Source organism: Hypanus sabinus, chromosome 12, assembly GCF_030144855.1.
Source record: "Hypanus sabinus isolate sHypSab1 chromosome 12, sHypSab1.hap1, whole genome shotgun sequence".
NCBI lineage: Eukaryota > Metazoa > Chordata > Chondrichthyes > Myliobatiformes > Dasyatidae > Hypanus > Hypanus sabinus.
In genome coordinates this window covers 70,333,505-70,353,331 of record NC_082717.1, presented here as the reverse complement: position 1 = coordinate 70,353,331, position 19,827 = coordinate 70,333,505, and the positions used below count along the sequence as shown (strand labels likewise).

Sequence of the window (19,827 nt, the reverse complement as noted above, 5' to 3'; positions counted from 1 at the left end):
TGGTTCCAATTACTTCCACTCTCCCCTTCTTTCCACGCATGAGCAGCAATACAGACACAGGATTTCAACCTAGACTGTCAACATTTCATTTCTTTGCAAAAATGCTGCTTGAACGTCTGAGTTCTTCCAATAGATTATTTGTTCTTTACAAAAAGGAATGTGTATTGGATCTTTTTCTAGAACTCAGCATAATCTGTGATGGCTCACTGATGGCCACAAATTCAGAGCACCATCAAAATCGACTCCAGGCTATATACAATGTTCAGATCATTGGAACTGTATCTGCTCCTTAGTCATACATAACTTCTCCAGCCAAATATCAAGTCCTACAAATCCATGTTTATTTTATCTTGTAAGACAGTGCTGGAAAAATACTTAAAGGCTACTCTTCAAGCTTGTTTCATTTCCCCATCAACTGATGCATTCCAAATCATTTTTTAAAAATCATATTTCTTTTGCAATCACATTAAATCTGTACTCTCTGCCTATCAATCCTGCAAATGTTTCTCGATCCCCTTTCCATTAGATAGGATTTGGCAGCTGTCAAATGTATTCACACCGTTGTACTTTTTAAAGTTAACAATGTTTACTTTATACCTAGTCTGAAAGCCAGACTGAATGTCAGTAAGATTTTGATGACAGTTTGATGCAGAAAGTCCTCTGCAAAATGTATGCGTGGCAAAGCCTTGCTTTGGAAGTTATGCCTAGAGGTAAGTTCTGTTTAAAGAGGATGCCCCAATAATCCTGAAAGATTAAAAAAACATATTTTGTAACCGATGAATACTACCTCATTATTCATTTTTGCACTATTTTTGTAACATGGTAATGTCTACTTTTGCACCGTATTGTCGTGCCAAGCAACACACCTCATGATATACATCAGTGATGATAAACCTGATTCTGATCCTGTGGACAACATTTACATTGACTGCTCAATCTACTAGGCATGATTGAATACTTTTTTCTGGAAAGGCAGTATTCAATTTATAAAGCACTCCATTTGCTACATCTAAAATCATTCGGGGGTTGAGCTCTGTGGCAGATGAGGAGTTTTGTTTTCGTGACTTGTTACAGGGTATGTTTTTGATTTTGTTTTTATGACCTCCCTCCTTTAAAAACTGAAACAACACTTGTGACTTAATACAACTCTTCATTAATTGTACACATCCCTTTAACCATTATCCATCAGTGTGTTAGCATTAGAGTTCCTGCTGATTCAAGGACAAATCTGTGCCAGGAGTTCGTGGTAATAATTCAAATCAGTTCTACTCTGTCTACCCCCATGATTACGTGACTAGGCACAGCTCAAATACCATCTATAAATGCCGACGACACAATTACTGTTGGCAGTTTCAGATGGCGATGAAGAGTCATACAGGAGCAAGATAGATCAGCTGGTTGAGTGGTGTCACAGCAATAACCTTGCACGCAACATCTCTAAGACCAATATTGTTGAGAAGGGGAAGTAGGGGGAGCACATGTTAGTCCTCATTTAGGGATCAGAAATGGAAATAGTGAACAGTTTCAGTTTCTGAGTATCAATATCTCTGTTGATCTATCCTTGGCTCAACATATTGATGCAATTACAAAGAAGACATGACAGCAACTCTATTTTGGAGTTTGAGGAGATTTGATATTTCACCAAAGACGACCACAAGTTTCTACAGGTGTACCATGGAAAGTAATACAGCCTGACTGTTTTGTAATACACCACCAAAATTGACTTCTGAGTCTTTCAAAAGCAGAGGAAGTGAAGTATGCTTTTTGATCAACTCTTTGAGGTGTACAAATATTGCGGTGTTGTCCCAGTCCTGTCAACCAACCTGGAATATCTCATAACCAATTGTCGTCATTTCATCTGCAGCAAGAGATTTCAGTGATCATCTTGGTGGTGGTGTACATCCCACATCAAGCTAGTGTAAAACAGGCTCTAGACAAACTGAGTGATGTAATAAGTAGGTATGAAACAGTGCATTCTGATGCCTTCTCTATTATTTTGGGGATTTTAACAAGGCCAGCTTAAAAAAAAATCTCTAAATGATTAATACCAACAAATCACTTGGGAGTACCAGAGGAACCAACACACTGGACCACTGTTACACCACCATCAAGACTGCTTACTGTGCTAGTCCATGCTGTAAGCACGGGAAGGTCTGATCACCTGGCTGTACTTCCACTCAGAGTATAGGCAGAGACTGAAGACTGCAGTACCAGTAGTGATGACCAAGAAGGTATGGACAAGGGAGGTGCAGGAGTATGAATGGATACGCCACAGCTGGCGCTGACTTCATTAAGACCTGTGTGGATGAGTGTGTGACTACGAGAACACACTGAACACAGCCGAATCAAAAGCTATGGATGTACTCGGAGATTCATAGTCTGTTGAGGGCTAGACCTGTGGCATTAAAATCTTGCAATCCAGGTTTGTACAAGAAAACCAGGTATGACTCGAGGAGGGCCATCTCAAAAGCAAAGTAATAATTCCAAACGAGGTTAGAGGCAGAATCGGATGTACGTCAGCTCTGGCAGGGTTTGCAGGCCATTACTTCCTACAAAACAAAACCTACAAATCATGAATGGGGTGATGCTTCACTCCCAGATGAGCTCAACACCTTTCATGCATGCTTTAAAAAGGGAGACTATAACTACAGCTATGAGGATCCCTGCAGCACCCAGTGACCCTGTGATCTCTGTCTCGGAGGCCGAGTCAGAGGGTGACCCCTCACAAAGTGACAGGCCCCAGTGGAGTTCCTGGTAGGGCTCTGAAAACTTGTGCCAAAGAACTGGTGAGGGTGTTCAAAGACATTTTCTATCTCTCATTGCCACAGTCTGATTCAAAAAGGCAAAATTATACTAGTGCCTAAGAAGACCAGGGTGAGCTGCCTTAACAACTATTGTCCAGTAGCACTCACGTCTATGGCAATGAAGAGCTTTTATACATGAGTCATGGCTAGAATTAACTCCTGTTTCAGCAAGGACCTGGACCCACTGCAATTTGCCTATCACCGTAATAGGTCTACAGCAGATGTGATCTCATTGGCTCTCCACGTGGCCTTGGATCATCTGGATCTACATCAGGATGTTACTTATTGACTGCAGCTCAGTGTTCAACACAATCATTTCTACAGTTCTGATCGAAAAGCTTCACAACCTGGACCTCTGTACCTCCTTTGGCAAGTGGATCCTCGACTTCCTAACTGATAGACCACAATCTGTGCAAATTGGAAATAACATCTCCATCTCGCTGACAATCAACTCTAGCACACCTCAGGTATATCTGCTTAGCCTATTGCTCTACTCTCTCTACATCCATGACTGTGTGGCCAAGCACAGTTCAAGTGCCATCTATAATATGATGACAATACAACTATTGTTGGCAGAATTTCAGATGGCGTTGAGAAGGCATACAGGAGAGGGATACAGCTGAAGTCATAAGTTTACATACACCTTAGCCAAATACATTTAAATTCAGTTTTTCACAATTCCTGACATTTAATCCTAGAAAACATTCCATGTCTGAGGTCAGTTAGGATCTCTACTTTAAGAATGTGAAATGTCAGAATAATAGTAGAGAGAATGATTTATTTCAGAGCCAACATGAGGAAATCTGCAGATGCTGGAAATTCAAACAACAACACACACAAAATGCTGGTAGAACACAGCAGGCTAGGCAGCATCTATAAGGAGAAGCAATGTCGACATTTCGGGACGAAACTCTTTGTCAGGACTAACCGAAAGGAAAGATAGTAAGAGATTTGAAAGTAGAGGGGGGAGGGGGAAATGCAAAATGATAGGAGTAGACCGGAGGGGGTGGAATGAAGCTAACAGCTGGAAAGGTGATTGGCGAAAGTGAGACAGAGCTGGAGAAGAGAAAGGATCATGGGACAGGAGGCCTCAGGAGAAAGAAGGGGGGGAGGGGAAGCACCAGAGGGAGATGGAGAACAGGCAAACAACTAAATATGTTAGGGATGGGGTAAGAAGGGGAGGAGGGGCATTAATGGAAGTTAGAGAAGTCAATGTTCATGCCATCAGGTTGGAGGCTACCCAGCCGGTATATAAGGTGTTGTTCCTCCAACCTGAGTTTGGATTCATTTTGACAATACAGGAGGCCATGGATAGACATATCAGAATGGGAATGGGACCATAGATCATGGGCACTAGCCTCCATAGTTTCCAGACATCTTCAAGGATCGATGCTTCAAAAAGGTGACATCCATGAATAAGATCCCCTATCACTCATGTCATGCCTTGTTCTCATTGCTACCACCAAGAAGGAGGTACAGAAGCCTGAAGGCACACACTCCACAATTCATGAACAGCTTCTTCCCCTCTGCCATCCAATCGCTAAATGGCCATTGAACCCTGAAGACTACCTTACTACTTTTTTAAAATTTCTATTTTGCACTACTTATTCAACTATTTAATACATATGCATGTTCTCTATTATTGGGTATTGCATTTTACTGCTGCCACAAAGACAATAAATTTCACAACATATGTCAGTGATATTAAACCTGATTCTGATTCTCATTCTAACAGGTTGAATCACAGTCTGGTATTGAGGGGCGACTGCAAAGGATCAGAAAAAGCTGAAGAACGTTGTAAACTCAGCCAGTTCCATAACGGACATCATCCTACCACACCCCCAGCATCCAGGATACCTTCAAAAGGTGATGTCTCAAAAAGGTGCATCCATCATTAAGGATCCTCATCACCCAGACCATGCCTTCTTCTCATTGCTACCATCCAAAGGGTACAGGAACCTGGAGAAACACACTCAATGTTTCATGAACAACCTGTTTCCCTCCACCATCAGATTCCTGAATGGAAAATGAAGCCTCTCTTTTTTCCTCTCTTTTCGCACTACTTATACAATTTCATGGAAATTGTTAAAAAGTTATAAAAAGAGTAACTACCATTTAAATTATGTATTTACATGAAATACAGAATGAATTAGAACACTACCAAAGCTAATACAGTACTATAAAACTGATTATTAGTTCCTAATACTGTAGTTATTGACAGAGGACCTAATCTAGTCTATGCTACTGTGTTCTTTTGATTGACTGCAATTGAACAAGATCCCCTAGTATAATAGACTGTCTTTTATTTGCCAACTATCAGTGACATAAACCACTGCTTTTGAGCACAAAATCAAGGGATACTATTTAAAAACTGTTTGCTCTAACACACTGTAGTGTCTACTAGCCACACAATGTGCACACAATTGACACCAGCTAGAAACTGTTCAGCAACAGTGTCCTGTCCCAATTAAGCAGCATAGTGTCCCAAATAAACAAAGCAAATCACGGCTATTTTCTTGATTTGGTTTTGTTCTTTAAGTTGAAATGAGCAGTCACTGTTTCGGGCCCAGACCCTTTGTCAGTCTTGACGAAGGGTCTCCGCCCAAAACGTTGACTGCTCATTCCAATGGATGCTGCCCGACCTGCCGAGTTCATCCAGCTTTTGTACGTGTTGATTTGACCACAGCATGTGCAGTTCTAAAGAGCAATAAACACAAAGTACACTGCAGATGCTGTGGTCAGATCAGTGTTGCCCACAAGTAAGGGGATGTGTCAATTAACAGATGACCAGAATCCACTGTAGTTACTTTAATTTATAGTTTTTATTAATATGTACTATAATGTACTGTTGCTGTAAAATAACAAAAAACAAAACATATGGTAGTGATATTAAATATGATTCTGATTCAGCTGAGCCTGCAAAATGGGCCCAGACAGTTTCCTTTGCCAGCTCTGGTCACCTAACTTCTCATAGCATAAATTTTGCTCATCCTGCAAAATTATTGGATCAACAGAGGGCACACCATTAACATTGCAAAATGATGCCAAATGACTTACATTAATTAATGAATACAATTCAGCAAGTTAATTAGCACTCTCTATGTGAATCTCGCACTGTGCACCTACACTGATTAGTCATCCGAGAAATGTTAACATTTTAAAAGGATTAATTTAAATGTAAAAAGCAATGACAATGGTTCCACATCACTGACAATATGGAGCCGTGGGACTCTATCTATAAGGCCACCACTAAACCTCTCAAGTTTCAGGTAAATGATGAAAGATGTGGGAAATTAACTTGAGATAAAAAGGCAAACCAGATGATGATGTCTCAAGCAAGAGATTCAAGCACTGATTCACACTGTTGAATCCAAGCAGGATCAGACAGTTGATTGTACACATTAAAGCAAAAGATGAACTACATGCTTCTTGTATTTCTTTTGTCTCAATATTCTGGCCCACACCTACCCATTCATAAGACTACAAGACATAGGAGCAAAATTAGGCCATTTGGTCTATTGAGTCTGCTCTGCCATTCTATCATGGCTGATTTATTATCCCTTTCAACCCCATTCTTCCACCTTCTCCCTGTAACCTTTGACTAATCAAGAATCTATCAACTATGGCTTTAAATATACTCAACGACTTGGCCTCCACAGCAGTCTGTGGCAATGAATTCCATTAAAAGGAATAGATAGAGTGGACAGCCAGTGCCTCTTCCCCAGGGCACCACTGCTCAATACGGGAGGAAAGTTCAAGGGGGATATTAGAGGAAGGTTTTTTTTTACTCAGAGAGTGGTTAGTGCATGGAATGCACTGCCTTGAGTCAGTGGTGGAGGCAGATACACTAGTGAAATTTAAGAAACTACTAGACAGGTATATGGAGGAATTTAAGGTGGAGGGTTATATGGGGGGGGGGGCAGGGTTTAAGGGTTGGCACAACATTGTGGGCTGAATGGCCTGTACTGTGCTGTATTGATCTTTGTTATAAATTCACAACCCTCTGGCTAAAGAAATTCCACATCATCTCTGTTCTAAATGGCTATGCCCTCTGGTCCTAGACTCACCATTGGATACATCTCCCTACATCCACTCTATCCAGATCATTCAATATTTGATAGGTTTCAATGAGATCTCCCCTCATTCTTGTAAATTCCAGCAACTACAGAGCTGTCAAATTCTCCTAAAATGTTAACCCCTTTCATCCCTGGAAACATTCTTGTGAACTCTCTCCAATACCAGCACTACTTAGATAAGGGGTCCTAAACTGCCCATAATACTCCAAGTGTAGTCTGACCAATGCCTTATAAAGCCTCAGTATTACATCCTTGCTCTTACATCCTCTTAAAATGAATGTTGACGAAGTGTTTGCTTTCCTTACCACTGACTCAACCTGCAAGTTAGCCTTCAGGGAATCTTCCACGATGACTTCCAAGTCCCTTTGCACCTCTGAATTTTGAATTTTCTCCCCATTTAGAAAATAGCCTACTTTACTCCTTAATTATAAATATATATATTAAATATATTAAGTATTTACTACTTAAAAATATTTAAGAAACCGTTAGATAGTAAGGGATTTAAGGGTTATGGGGAAAAGGCAGGTAGATGGACATGAGTTTACGGACAGATCAGTCACGATCTTATTGAATGGCGGGACAGGCTCGATGGGCCGGATGGCCTACACCTGCTCCTATTTCTTATGTTCTTATGTTTATTCCTTCTACCAAAGTGCATGATCATGTACTTCGCTACTTTATTCCACCTGCCATTTCTTTGACTATTCTCACAATCTGTCCAAGTCCTTCTAAAAACTCCCTGCTTCCTCAACACTACTTGCCCCTACACCTATCTTCATATCATCTGCAAACCTGGCCACAAAGCCACCAATTCTGTCATCCAAATCATTCACGTATGTGGGCTGAAGGACCTGTATTGTGCGGTAGGTTTTCTATGTTTCTATAAAGTGAAAAGAAGTGACCCCAATACTGATCCCTGCAGAACACCACTAGTCACTCGCAGCCAACCAGAATAGGCCCCCCTTTATTCTCACTCTTTGCTTCCTGCCAGTCAACCAATCTTCTATCCATAATAGTATTTTTCCTGTAATACCACAGCTTCTTGTCTTATTAAGCAGCCTCATGTGTAACACCTCATCAAAGGCCTTCTGAAAATCCAAGTGAACAACATCCACTGATTACAGTCATTATCCATCCTGATGAAGGGTCTCGACCTGAAACATTGACTGTTTACTCTTTTCCTCCAGCATTTTGTGTTACTTGGATTTCCAGCATCTGCAGATTTTCTCTTGTTTGTGATCCTTCTTTGTCTATCTTGACTGTTATTTCCTCTAAGAATTCCAAAAGATGTGAGAGGCAAGATTTCTTCTAAGGAAACCATGCTCTCTTTCACCTCCAACCTCATCTTAATAATGTTCTCTAATCACTGAAGTCAGGCTAATTGGACAATAATTTCCTTCTTCTGCATCCCTTTCCATCTTAAAGTGTGGAGTGACATTTGCAATTCATTCCACTACATGCAATATAAAAAAAAACTAGCAAGAATTGTTATTATAGCTTAAAGTAAGGGTTCCCAACCTGGGGTCCATGGACCCCATGCTTAATGGTATTGGACCATAGCATTAAAAAGTTTGGGAACCCTTGGTTGGTTTAAAGGATTTTTAAGTCAACTTTTTGAGCTATGGAGATTAAAGTTTGTTTGTTGTGAATCAACAGTGCCAATAAACTTCCTGGAATTAAATCTGGAGTTGAATTTAATGGCTACTCAAACATTCAGTGTCTCTTGCTATTCATATTCATGTTCTTCCCTTACCAAATCTTCCTGCTTACATATTTCTGTTTCTCACTTCTTCTTTTCCATTCATTTATATTCTTTATACCAAAAACAAACTTTCAAACAGATAAACATGAGAATGACTGAATTCTGGCAGCTTATAGTCATTTTCGGATAAGCACCTGCGCTTTTCTTGGTGCCATGCCTGCTAAGGCAGATACAAGTATTGCATTACAACAACACAATGTGAACAGGTCAGAGGAAATATCTGGGCATACATTTCATAACCAGCCATATTAAAAATCTATAACAATAAATTAAAGGGAATTTCCACAAGGCTAATATAAATGCATTTTCATTGTCATATAAAGGAAATATCCTTAGGTTTGATGGTAATTGTGGAATGCAAGCGTGCCATATAATGAAAGCATTAGTACACAACCACAGTAAAGGATCCTAAGGCACTCTAAAGGCTTCTTCAGAAACAGAAATAAATACTTAATTGGCAGACTGTTATGTTTGCTACAACTCAGTTCGTGTCATAAATTGTGCATTTAAGAAAAGCTTTTACAACAATGGCAGCATCACACTTCAAAAACAGAATAAATTAGTTAGTTCTTCTGTAAATACATGCAAGTTAACTGTAAAATATCAGAAAAATGCTTAAAAAGAACTAATGCCTTCAAATGCAATGTACCAAACCAAAAAGAAAGTCAAATCATTGTGGAAAGACTAGGATTTCCAAACATTGTCTCAGAAGACAGTTTTGGAACTCGAGGGAACTCATTTGGCAAAAATCTACATTGACCCTGACTGTCCAATGTCCTCCTTCTTCCCCTGTACCCCCACCCTATCCCAAGCTGCACCAAGCATGGCATTGTCTTGCATCATTCATTGCATTCTCTATTATTTAACTCTGTTAGACGTGAAATTTGTACATCACTATTTAAATAATTAGATATTCTCAAATTTTAAAACTTTAACTTACCTCTGGATATTTCATCTTCATTGTTCTGTGCAGTTCCCTGAAGCGGCTGTAACGTCGAAACACTGTCCAGGTTTCATCCAAAATAGTTATCTAACAGATCACAATTTTTTTATTCCTTCAGAATTTGACTGCACAGCCCAAGTACACGTAAAAATTATTTTCAATTACACTCAAAAAAATCTATTAAATAATAGAATAAAGTTCCTTAATGTCTAAACATTTATTTGGTCTTGCCTATTTTAATTATGTTCTAATGTGAAATGCATTGCCTGAATAATTGTGTGGGAGCTACTGAAGAATGGGTAAAACAAGATAACACAATAGACTGTTATGGTGGCATAGTGGTTACGTTACTGAATCAGAAGCTAGTGAACTGTAGAGAAAACCATAGACGTTATCTTGAATTGTATCATGGCAACTAAGAAATTAACAAGCTCCAAGTAAATATGGACTTAAAAAATAAGAAACCCTAATGGGCTGGCTCATTATGCTCATCAGGGAAGGAACTAGCTTGGCCGTTTTTATTCATATCAAGAGGACTAGAATATGAAAACAAGGACGTAATGTTGAAACTTTATAAAGCATTGTTGAGGCCTCACTGAAGTATTGTGAGCAGGTTTGAGCCCCTTGGAAAGGATATGCTGAAACTAGAGACAGTTCAAAGGAGGTTCACGAAAATTATTCCAGGATTGAATGGCTTGTCATATGAAGAGCGTTTGATGGTCCTGGGCCTGTATTCACCAGAATTCAGAAGAATGAGGGCTGACCTCATTGAAACCTATCAAATGGTGAAAGATCTTGACAGAGTGGATTTGGAGAGGATGTTTCCTGTGGTGGGAGAAACTAAGACCAGAGGACACATCCTCAGAATAGAGAATAGAGGATAGAGGAATATTTAGAACGGAGATCAGGAGGAACTTCTTTAGCCAGAGAGTGGTGAATCTGTGGAATTCTTTGCCGAAGGCAGCTGTGGAGGCCATCATCGGCAGAGGTTGGTAGATACACGATTGGTCAGGCATGAAGGGATGTGGAGAGAAGGCAGGAGATTGGGACTGAGAGGAAAATTGGCTCAGCCTAGATGAAATAACAGGGAAGACTTGATGGGCCAAATGGCCTAATTCTACCGTTATATCTTATGGTCTTATCTGATTTGGTCCATTTACATTTTCAAACCCAGTAAGGTAGTGAACACCCTCTGCAATCCAGGGGAAATCAGAGATGGGCAATTACCAACAATAGCCACCTCCCATCAATTAATATAAATTCCAATTGTTTTGCATGGATTAATAAGCTGCTGATGCTTGCTGGTATCCTGCATTCAAATCCATACCCGCATTAGCTGTACCGTGGATGCAGTCTACCATTTGAGAAGCCAGTCCCCAGCTGTTCAGAGAGAACTAGTACTTTGCCTTTACAATCTATACTGGCACTATCACTCCTCTCCCAAAGTGATTCTCCTAGTTAAACCCTACTGACCATTAAATCTATCACAGGAATTGAATGTCTGTGAATGTGTTTTTTTTTTCAAAAATGTACAAAAATTACAGAAGAGAATTAAATATTACTACTCTTCTTCCTGTTACTTTTTTAGATATTTAAATCAACTTAATTATATTTTAAGAAGGGAAATTACTTTGTGTTTAAGCTTCTGATTGAAGACATCCCCCCCACCAAATGAAATCAATGTATGCCTGAACTGCAATTACAGGTCAGATTCTCCATCTTAAGCACTCTGAAATCTGTAGAGGTTGGGCATCTATCAGTAGTGACCAATGGCAGAGCACTGATCCAAACTGAAGAGAAGCGATGAACTTCCACCAACGTAACTGAGTCTTAAACATCTGTTCACTACATAGGCAAGTTCCAGCCAGGACAACTGGAGATTTTAATCAGATGATCCAGGCCAGTGATATTTTGTGAAGCGTGGAAATGAAAGTAAGATACAAAAGGAAAAAAATGCATCAGGGAGTTGAAAACTGCAATGCATTTGATAAATTGCCAGCAACACATTGTGCCACAGATAACTATAAAAATGCCTTTGCATTTTTTTTTTTGTGCAGCATTTCTCCTGATACACTACAGATAACTTCTCTTGATGTCTCTTATGACATGCTACAGATTCATCAGGATTGACTTGTGTCATAGTGGTACTTCATTATAAAAATGGTATTACACGAATCCCCTGATTCCTGTGAGCCGTTCTGTTTTCTTCCTGCCATTAGTTCTAATCAGGTTAGAATCTCGAACCTCTCTTTAAAAAAAAGAAATATGATTCCATATTTCTGATTTCACTGGATTTACATTAAATTTCAGTCCTTAGAGATCAGGTCATTTATATTAAAATTATAGTGGTATTGCTTATCTGTCAGCCAAGGCTATCTATCAATTTAAAATCACTTTTAGATTTTTTGAATGTTGGTTGCATTAATAAAATTTGCAGTTCAATTAAAAATCTACTTATATGAATGGATAGCCCAGTCCCAAAGGATCTGCATAAAATTATTGCAATAATGAATACCTAAGCCTGGGCTGATGAAATTATAATTCCTGTGTGGGGGAAAAAACTCTTCTCAGAGATTTTCTAATTCAGAAATGAATGATCCATAATTTCCGTATCTATATTGGAAAAGAAACAAAGTCAAACACTCACCTTCACCTCAAACTCATAGTGCTCATCTTTCCCTTGTCCACGCAAGACATACCGGGGTATACTAATTTTAATAGGATCCTTTAGGTTGTTTGGACTAATATCCAGTGATCGAGCAAGGAGGAGCTGCTAAAGCAAAAGATTGCAAGAAATCTTGAATTATCAATGAGGAAGTATGATTGTGCAAAATATTGAAGTACAAAGCAGACTGAAAGCATGCATATGAAGGGAGAGGAAATACTGTTAAATATACAAAACGTATAACTGATTTATTAAAGAAATGCTTCTCAGTGCTTTACAAAACCTTATCACAGCTTATTAAAGTCATTAAGATTCAACTGTAGGAAATAAAAGGAAAAGTGTCTGAAAGATAAAGGAAGTCTGGGTGAAGAACATTCCTTGTGTGTACCTCTCAAATCTTATAAACTTCAAAAAACAAAAATGTCAAGAGGCTTGAAAATAGTAGCATTTTTTCAAAATGCCTGCCAATCAGAACAAAATGACAGACAACTACACGCGCACAGCTGATACAAGGCGTATGTAATTTATTTCAAGTTCCTTTTCATTTAAGAGCATGAGCAGAGCTTCACTGCTAGGTTATCACTTGCTGTTATTTTTCCACAAATGCCAATGGCTCTTGGCAGCCTAATTGCATTTGAACATGGCACAACAAGCTGAAAAACATTAGCAAACATCTGGTGATTCCAATAATTCAACAAACATCAAGATCCTCATGAGTTCTACCCTTTGTATCAAGCAAGGTGGACACAGGATGGGGGGAATAAAAGTGTTTTTATTCATTCTTCAGGATCAAAGTGTCACTGATAAAGCCAGGATTTATTGCCCATCTTGGGTACCTGAAAAAAATGCAGATGAGCTGCCACCATGCTCATCACACTCCTTTTGAAGGAGTCTCAGGCTTTAGACCCATTAATAATGAAGGACTGGTGATATATTTCCAGGCTAGGAAATTAGGAGTTGAACATGCAAGTGATGGTACTTCAATTAATTTGCTCTCTTTGGTGGTCAAAGTTGTGTGCTTGAGAACTTTTGGAGCAGCCAACAGGGATACTACAATACATTTTGTAGTTGGTACACATGCAGCCACTGTGCACCATGATAGACAGGATGAATGTCAGGATGATAAATGGAGTCCCAATCAAGAGAGCTGCTTTGTCCTAATAGTGTCCAGTTTAGCATGCATAACTGGAAACTACGTTTATTCCAGACAAATAGACAGTATTCCCTGACACTCCCAATTTTGCACCCTGCAGATGATGGGAGAACTTTGCAGCATCAGGAGTTGAATTATCTATTACAGGGTAACTACGCTTTGACATGCTCACAGTAAAAGCATTTGTGGCTAATTCTGTTGAGTTTCTTTAGAAATGTTTGTGTAGCCCAAGTTTGAATCTGGCAAAAGTCTTTGGGTAACTCTTTGTCATATCTTCACTTGATTTCACAAAATCTAAGTCTTCATTTGCTCATCATCAGAACTTCAAATGTATATTTGAATAATGTACATTATATGTACATAATGTATGTATAATGTACAATTATATTATTGCCATTAGAACTATGGAGTCAACTGAAATTATAAATGATAAATGATGACAGCCATTTCAGCCCTGGCTTTTTCCCAGGGTTTAAATGGTTGCCACAAGAGGACACAGGTTTAAGGTGCTGGGGAGTAGATGTCAGGGGTAAGTTTTTTTACTCAGAGAGTGGTGAGTAAGTGGAATGGGCTGCCGGCAATGGTGGTGGAGGCGGAACTACAGGGTCTTTTAAAAGACCTTTGGATAGGTACATGGAGCTTAGTAAAATAGAGGGCTATAGGTAAGCCTAGTAATTTCTAAGGCAGGGACACCTTCAGCACAACTTTGTGGGCTGAAGGGCCTGTTTTGTGCTGTAGGGTTTCTATGTTTTCTAAATGGAAAATTTTAATTTTAAGATTACTCGAGTTAAATATTCTTCAAGAAACGTAGTTCTTTTATTAATGATTAGATATGTGCATATTAGCAATTATGAGTAGATACTTTCATTTACTAACCTGTATGATGAACTTCTGTGAGCTCTGCAGTTGACTATATTAAAGTAAAACCCTTGTTAGCTCTATCCTGGACTGACAATGCAAGATGTGCTCTCATTTCTCTCACATGTTTTCAGACTATTATTTCTTGAAGGTACAGACAGATTTTCAATTTTATGTTTTCAGCAAAGCCTAGCTGAGGGAAATTATTTGCTTTTGAAATTCAATGTACAGTACTTTTTCTAGTAAGTTATATTAGAATTGGGAAAAAGATAGCGTGTTAAAGATGGTGTATGGTATGCATGCCTTTATTAGCTGAGGCACTGAGTGTAAGAGTAAGGAAGTTAAGATGCAGATGATAAAACTTTGTTTCGTATATATCTGCCATATTGGTTTAATTTCTAGTTGCCCCGTTATAGGAAATGATGCGGAGGCTTTGAAGAGTGACCAGAAGTGTTTTATCAGGATGCTGCCTAGATTGTGCTGTAAGAAGAGAGTGGACAAAGCAGGGTTATTTTCTCTTGAGCAGAAAAATCTAAGAGGATACCTCTTCGATGAGAGGCATAAGTAAATAGCTGGCATCTTTTTCCCAGGGTTGAAATGTCTAATACTAGAGGACATGAAGTTATTGGGGGGGGGGGGAGAAGAGGGGGGGGGGAAGAGAGGGGGAAGAGGGGAGGAAGAGGGGGGGAAGAGGGGGGGGAAGAGGGGGGGAAGAGGGGGGGGAGGGGGGGGAAGAGGGGGGGGAAGAGGGGGGGGAAGAGGGGGGGGAGAGGGGGGGGAGAGGGGGGGGAGAGGGGGGGAAGAGGGGGGGAAGACGGGGGGGAAGAGGGGGGGGAAGAGGGGGGGGAAGAGGGGGGAAGAGGGGGGAAGAGGGGGGAAGAGGGGGGGAAGAGGGGGGGAAGAGGGGGGGAAGAGGGGGGGAAGAGGGGGGGAAGAGGGGGGGAAGAGGGAGAAGGGGGAGAAGGGGGAGAAGGGGGGAGAAGAGGGGGGAAGGGGGGGGAAGAGGGGAGGGGAAGAGGGGAGAGAAAACAAGGAGATGTGTGAGGAAGGTTTTGTTTTTTTTTTAATTTTTACACCCAGAGTGTGGTGGGTGACTGGATTGAACTCCCAGGGATGGGAGTGGAGACAGATACAATAGAGGTGCTTAAAAGTCCCCTAAATGGGCACATGAAAATACAGAGAATGGAGGGATAATGGACTACATGCAGGCAAAAGGGATTAGCTTAATTGGATCTCAATAGTTTACTTAATTTGGCACAACATCATTAGCCAAAGGACTTGTCTTGGTGCCATACTCTTCTATGTTCTATTATCCGTATCTTGGTCCAGCCTAATGTAACTAACACTGTAATGATGCACATCAGTGTTTTTTGTTTTTCTTTCACACATATGGTCGACATTTCTTAAAAGAAAATTAACAGTCAAATTAAATAACTATCTATTTAAATCTTCTGAATTAGTACCACTTTTCATCATCAGAACTTGAAGGTCACTGGTTTGAGCCTCAGCTGAGGCAGCATGTTTGTTCCCTTGAGCAAGGCACTTAACAACACATTGCCCTGCGACGTCCCTGGTGCCAAGCTGCGTGGGTCCTAGTGCCCTTCCCTTGGACAACATCGGTGGCGTGGAGAGGGGAAGGCCTGCAGCTTGGGCAACTGCCGGTCTCCCATACAAACCTGCCCAGGTCTGCGCCCTGGAAACCAGGCGCAGATCCATGGTCTCTCGAGACCGACAGATGCCACCACCAGTACCACTACATTTTCAAATAATGGGGAAAATATTTTTTGGCATTTGAAGAAAAGATTAGCATCATTCAGCTAAATTAATGATGAGACTGCACTAAAGAAAATAATTTATTCTGCTTCTATTCAGGCTAAAATATTAACTGAGTAACAGAAAAATTGAATCCAAGACTAGGTTTGTGGGATAGTCTAAGATAAATGAAACACTCATTAGTGTAAAAAATGCAAAACAATATTTGTACAATTATATCATCGTGCAATAGCTTCACTGTGAAAGTGCAGAGAAAGTGCAGAGGTTTGTAGACATCACTGAAACCAGTCTCCCCTCCATAGACTTTGTCCACACTCAGTAAAGCAAGTCAGCATAATTGAAAATGCCACCCACCTTGGACATTCTCTATTCTCCTCTCTCGTCAGGCAGAAAACCTGAAAGTACATACCACCGGGCTCAAGGACAGCTTCTACATTCCTGTCATATGACTTATTGAATGGTTCCCTAGTGCAATAAGATGGACTTTTGCTCTCATAATCTACCTCATTATGACTTTGAACCCTATTGTCTATGGCTATGCACTTTCTCAGTAGCTATTACAATTTCTTCTGCATTACTTGTACTACCTCAATGCACTGTATAAGAAGTTGATCTGTATGAACACTATGCCAGACAAGCCAATCACTGTACTTTGATACATGTGACAATAATAAACCAATACCAATACCAAAGATGAAAATTTTAAATGAAGTTTTAATTAAGTTGACAATGATGACTCATGGATTTTTGTTTTCCAAAAATCATTGAGCCATTTGACTGATTAACAAAGCTTAACATTGTAATACACAATATGAATAAATTTCCATTTGAAATGAACTATGCATTATTGCATACTATTGATTATAGAAGTAAGAGTTGAGGAATGAAGGATAATGTAGAAGATTATGATTGGATTTATATACAAGTGCTTACATACCTGATACAATTTGAGACATTTAACTTTTATGTTTGATTTCAGTACAATAATACCCTTAAGGGCTGTCTAAATGTCCAGTGAAAATCTTACCATTATTAGTGGTGTAACAAGTCACATAATTTGAATTCAACAATGACAGCACCTGAAAAGATTCTGCTGCCTGGCTTATAATGATAAAAAAAATATTATTAAATCTATAGACCAACCTAGACTCAAACCAGTAGCGTCAAAGCAAGCATTGAAGATGAGAGTCTATGTTGATACAATAAAGTAAGTTTTAAATATTCAATTCAATCCCAATAGCGGACTTGTGTAAAAAAGTATTACTTTGGTATTGTCCAAGACACCTATTTTTTTAAAGCCAGCCTTCAAATCTTTTAGCTGTCCTTCAAATTACTTTCTTTTTGTATTTTCCAAATTTACAGCAGATGATAACATTGATAAATGATCTAAGGAAGTGAATTTGCCATTTATTCCGGACTTCTTCACAGTCAATTGCCTAACCCCCATTTTCTGCAAATCAAAATGTAAATTATACTACTGGATTTCAATTAATATCATCTTGAAAGCTACTTTCCACTTAAAATTGTAGCATATAATTGTTACATTGCTAGAAAAGAAATTTGCAATAAAAAATGAATAATACCTCATATTTCAGCTTGCGCTGGTTTATATTATTCTGGTTCCCATGTTCCTGAAAAAAAGTCAAATTTATCATTAGTTTTATTTTTATCTTGCATTGTATTTTATTTTACAGTATCTGTAGACTACTAAGTATGACTTGCATCCACTGACAACTTCGATCACTATTATTGCCTCAGCTCAATAACTATATCATTATCTTTCTAATGATTTCTGTCTCATTTAAAAATCCAACCTAGGGGCACAGCTCATGAAGCTTGTTACAAGGACAAAGAGTTCATGATAAACAAATATATATATATGAATTTTAAGCTTCCAACTTGTCCAAATCAAAATAATTTTACAGTGAAATAATGAAGCATATGGAGCAGTCAACCAAATGTTCAAAATCACTGACTGTATGCAATCTTCAATTAAGGAATTTTATTTCTCCTTTTGTATTTGCACAGCTTGTTGTCTTTTGCACACTGGCTGTCTACCCTGTTGGGTGCAGTCTTCCATTGATCCTATTATGGTTAATGGATTTATTGCGTATGCCTACAAGAAAATGAATCTCAGGGTTGTATATGGTGATGCACATGAACTTTGATTTTAAATTTGCTTTGAACTTGAACTTTGAGTGCCTTAATACGTGAACTGTTAGGATATTTACAATACTTTTAACCACCAACTGACAGCAATTAACTAATAAGAGGATTCATTGTAAGTTTGTACGCAAGAAAATTATACACTTTTGGTACAAAAATTAATTTACTTTAAGTCAAAATGCTGAAACAGCTTTGCATATTATAAAAGCACTGATTTCAAAATTTAAAACAGATTGTGATCCTCATACAACAGTGGAGGAATGTTTTTCTCCAAAACCTGGCTTAAATGTAAAAAGCATTTGCTTTATTAAAAAGATCTTTATAGCAATCTAGTGTTGCAGCTGACACTTGGTCACACCGCAATGATCAAAGGGATACTTCCCTTAAAGGCAGTCATCTTCATACCTTGACTAATTATAACTTAAAAATGGGAAATGGCTGAGAGAGAGGAGAAAGAACATGAACACAGGCTCAATGACTGAGCCCTGGAAATAGAAAATGCATTCTGTGTTTACAGTCTGCCTGGTGTCTTGAGGCCACCCAGCTGCGGATCGGTGCACTTGGTAAGACACAATACAGGGATTCACAAGAATCACTAGGATATTACATTTTTTTGTAACAAGAATGCCTTGTGTACTTTGATTGTTTTTTTTTCCCCGTCTGCCTGCTGATCTTTTTCAGTGATAGAGCTCAGAATGGTGCTGATTTCAGACGTCTGGTGTCAGGCAAGTGAACTGTGACCTGTTCAATGAAGCCAATTAAGTGTAACTAGGGTATCAAGGCTGCATATGTTGCTGTTGGAAAGGACACTGACTCTGGTTTATTGTTTCAATTAATTAACTAAAAAGATATTTTGTACAAATATACTTACGCAGGGTAACATATAGTCCCCAATTTAATTTTAAAGCCGACGTATAAATCTTCCTTTTACATTGAAATAGATCCAAAATCTTCTTTTAATTGCAACTCACCACTAGAACATCTAAGTTTCTATTTGAAATTTATGTAGCATGAATGCTAGACATGGTTTTCATTCTGCAGTGATTTTTGTTGAGGGATATCCCAGAATGGCTCACATAGGTAATAGAAATGTTTTAAAATAGTGCAAAGATGGTTTGAACCTTTGAAGCAGAATCCTACAAGTCTAGGTACCACAAACAAAAATACATTGCAAGAGTGAAAAGGCAATTCTATGTGAAATTAGAGATACATTTGGATGCACGACCAGGGATGCCATTATTTTTCATAAGCTGAAATCTAACTGTATGAATAGCCTTGTACCTAACATCTTAGTAAGACGAAGGAATTGATTATGGACTTCAGAATCAGATTTATTATCATTGCCATATAGTGTGAAATTAGTTGCTTTGTGAAACAGTACGAAGACATTTTTTTATAAATTAAAAAATAAATAAATACTGGAGAAAAAAAGGAAATAATGAGATGGTGTTCATGCATGTTTCCGAAATCACTGGGCAGAGGGGAAGAAGGTGTTCCTAAGTCGCTGAGTCCTGTACCTCAGGGAAGAGGTTCCTATACCACCTTCTTGATGGTAGAAAGAAAGCATGTCAAGAGTCCTTAACGATAGAAACCACCTTCTTGAGGTATTGCCTCTTGAAGATGTCCT

At 39.0% G+C, this 19,827-nt stretch overlaps 1 protein-coding gene across 2 annotated transcripts in view; it reads right to left on the bottom strand.

Annotated features, from left to right (window-relative positions):
- Window positions 1–19,827, bottom strand: part of kif16ba (kinesin family member 16Ba) — a 171,928-nt gene that overhangs the window by 32,493 nt on the left and 119,608 nt on the right. Inside the window, exons 22-24 of one of the 2 annotated variants that reach the window (XM_059986193.1) lie at window positions 17,618–17,665; window positions 12,233–12,358; window positions 9,583–9,672 (exon numbers count right to left, since the gene is read on the bottom strand). In XM_059986193.1, coding sequence (XP_059842176.1) covers window positions 9,583–9,672; window positions 12,233–12,358; window positions 17,618–17,665 — 264 coding nt within the window. The remainder of the gene's footprint in view (window positions 1–9,582; window positions 9,673–12,232; window positions 12,359–17,617; window positions 17,666–19,827) is intronic. The other variant, XM_059986194.1, reaches the window with a different exon arrangement.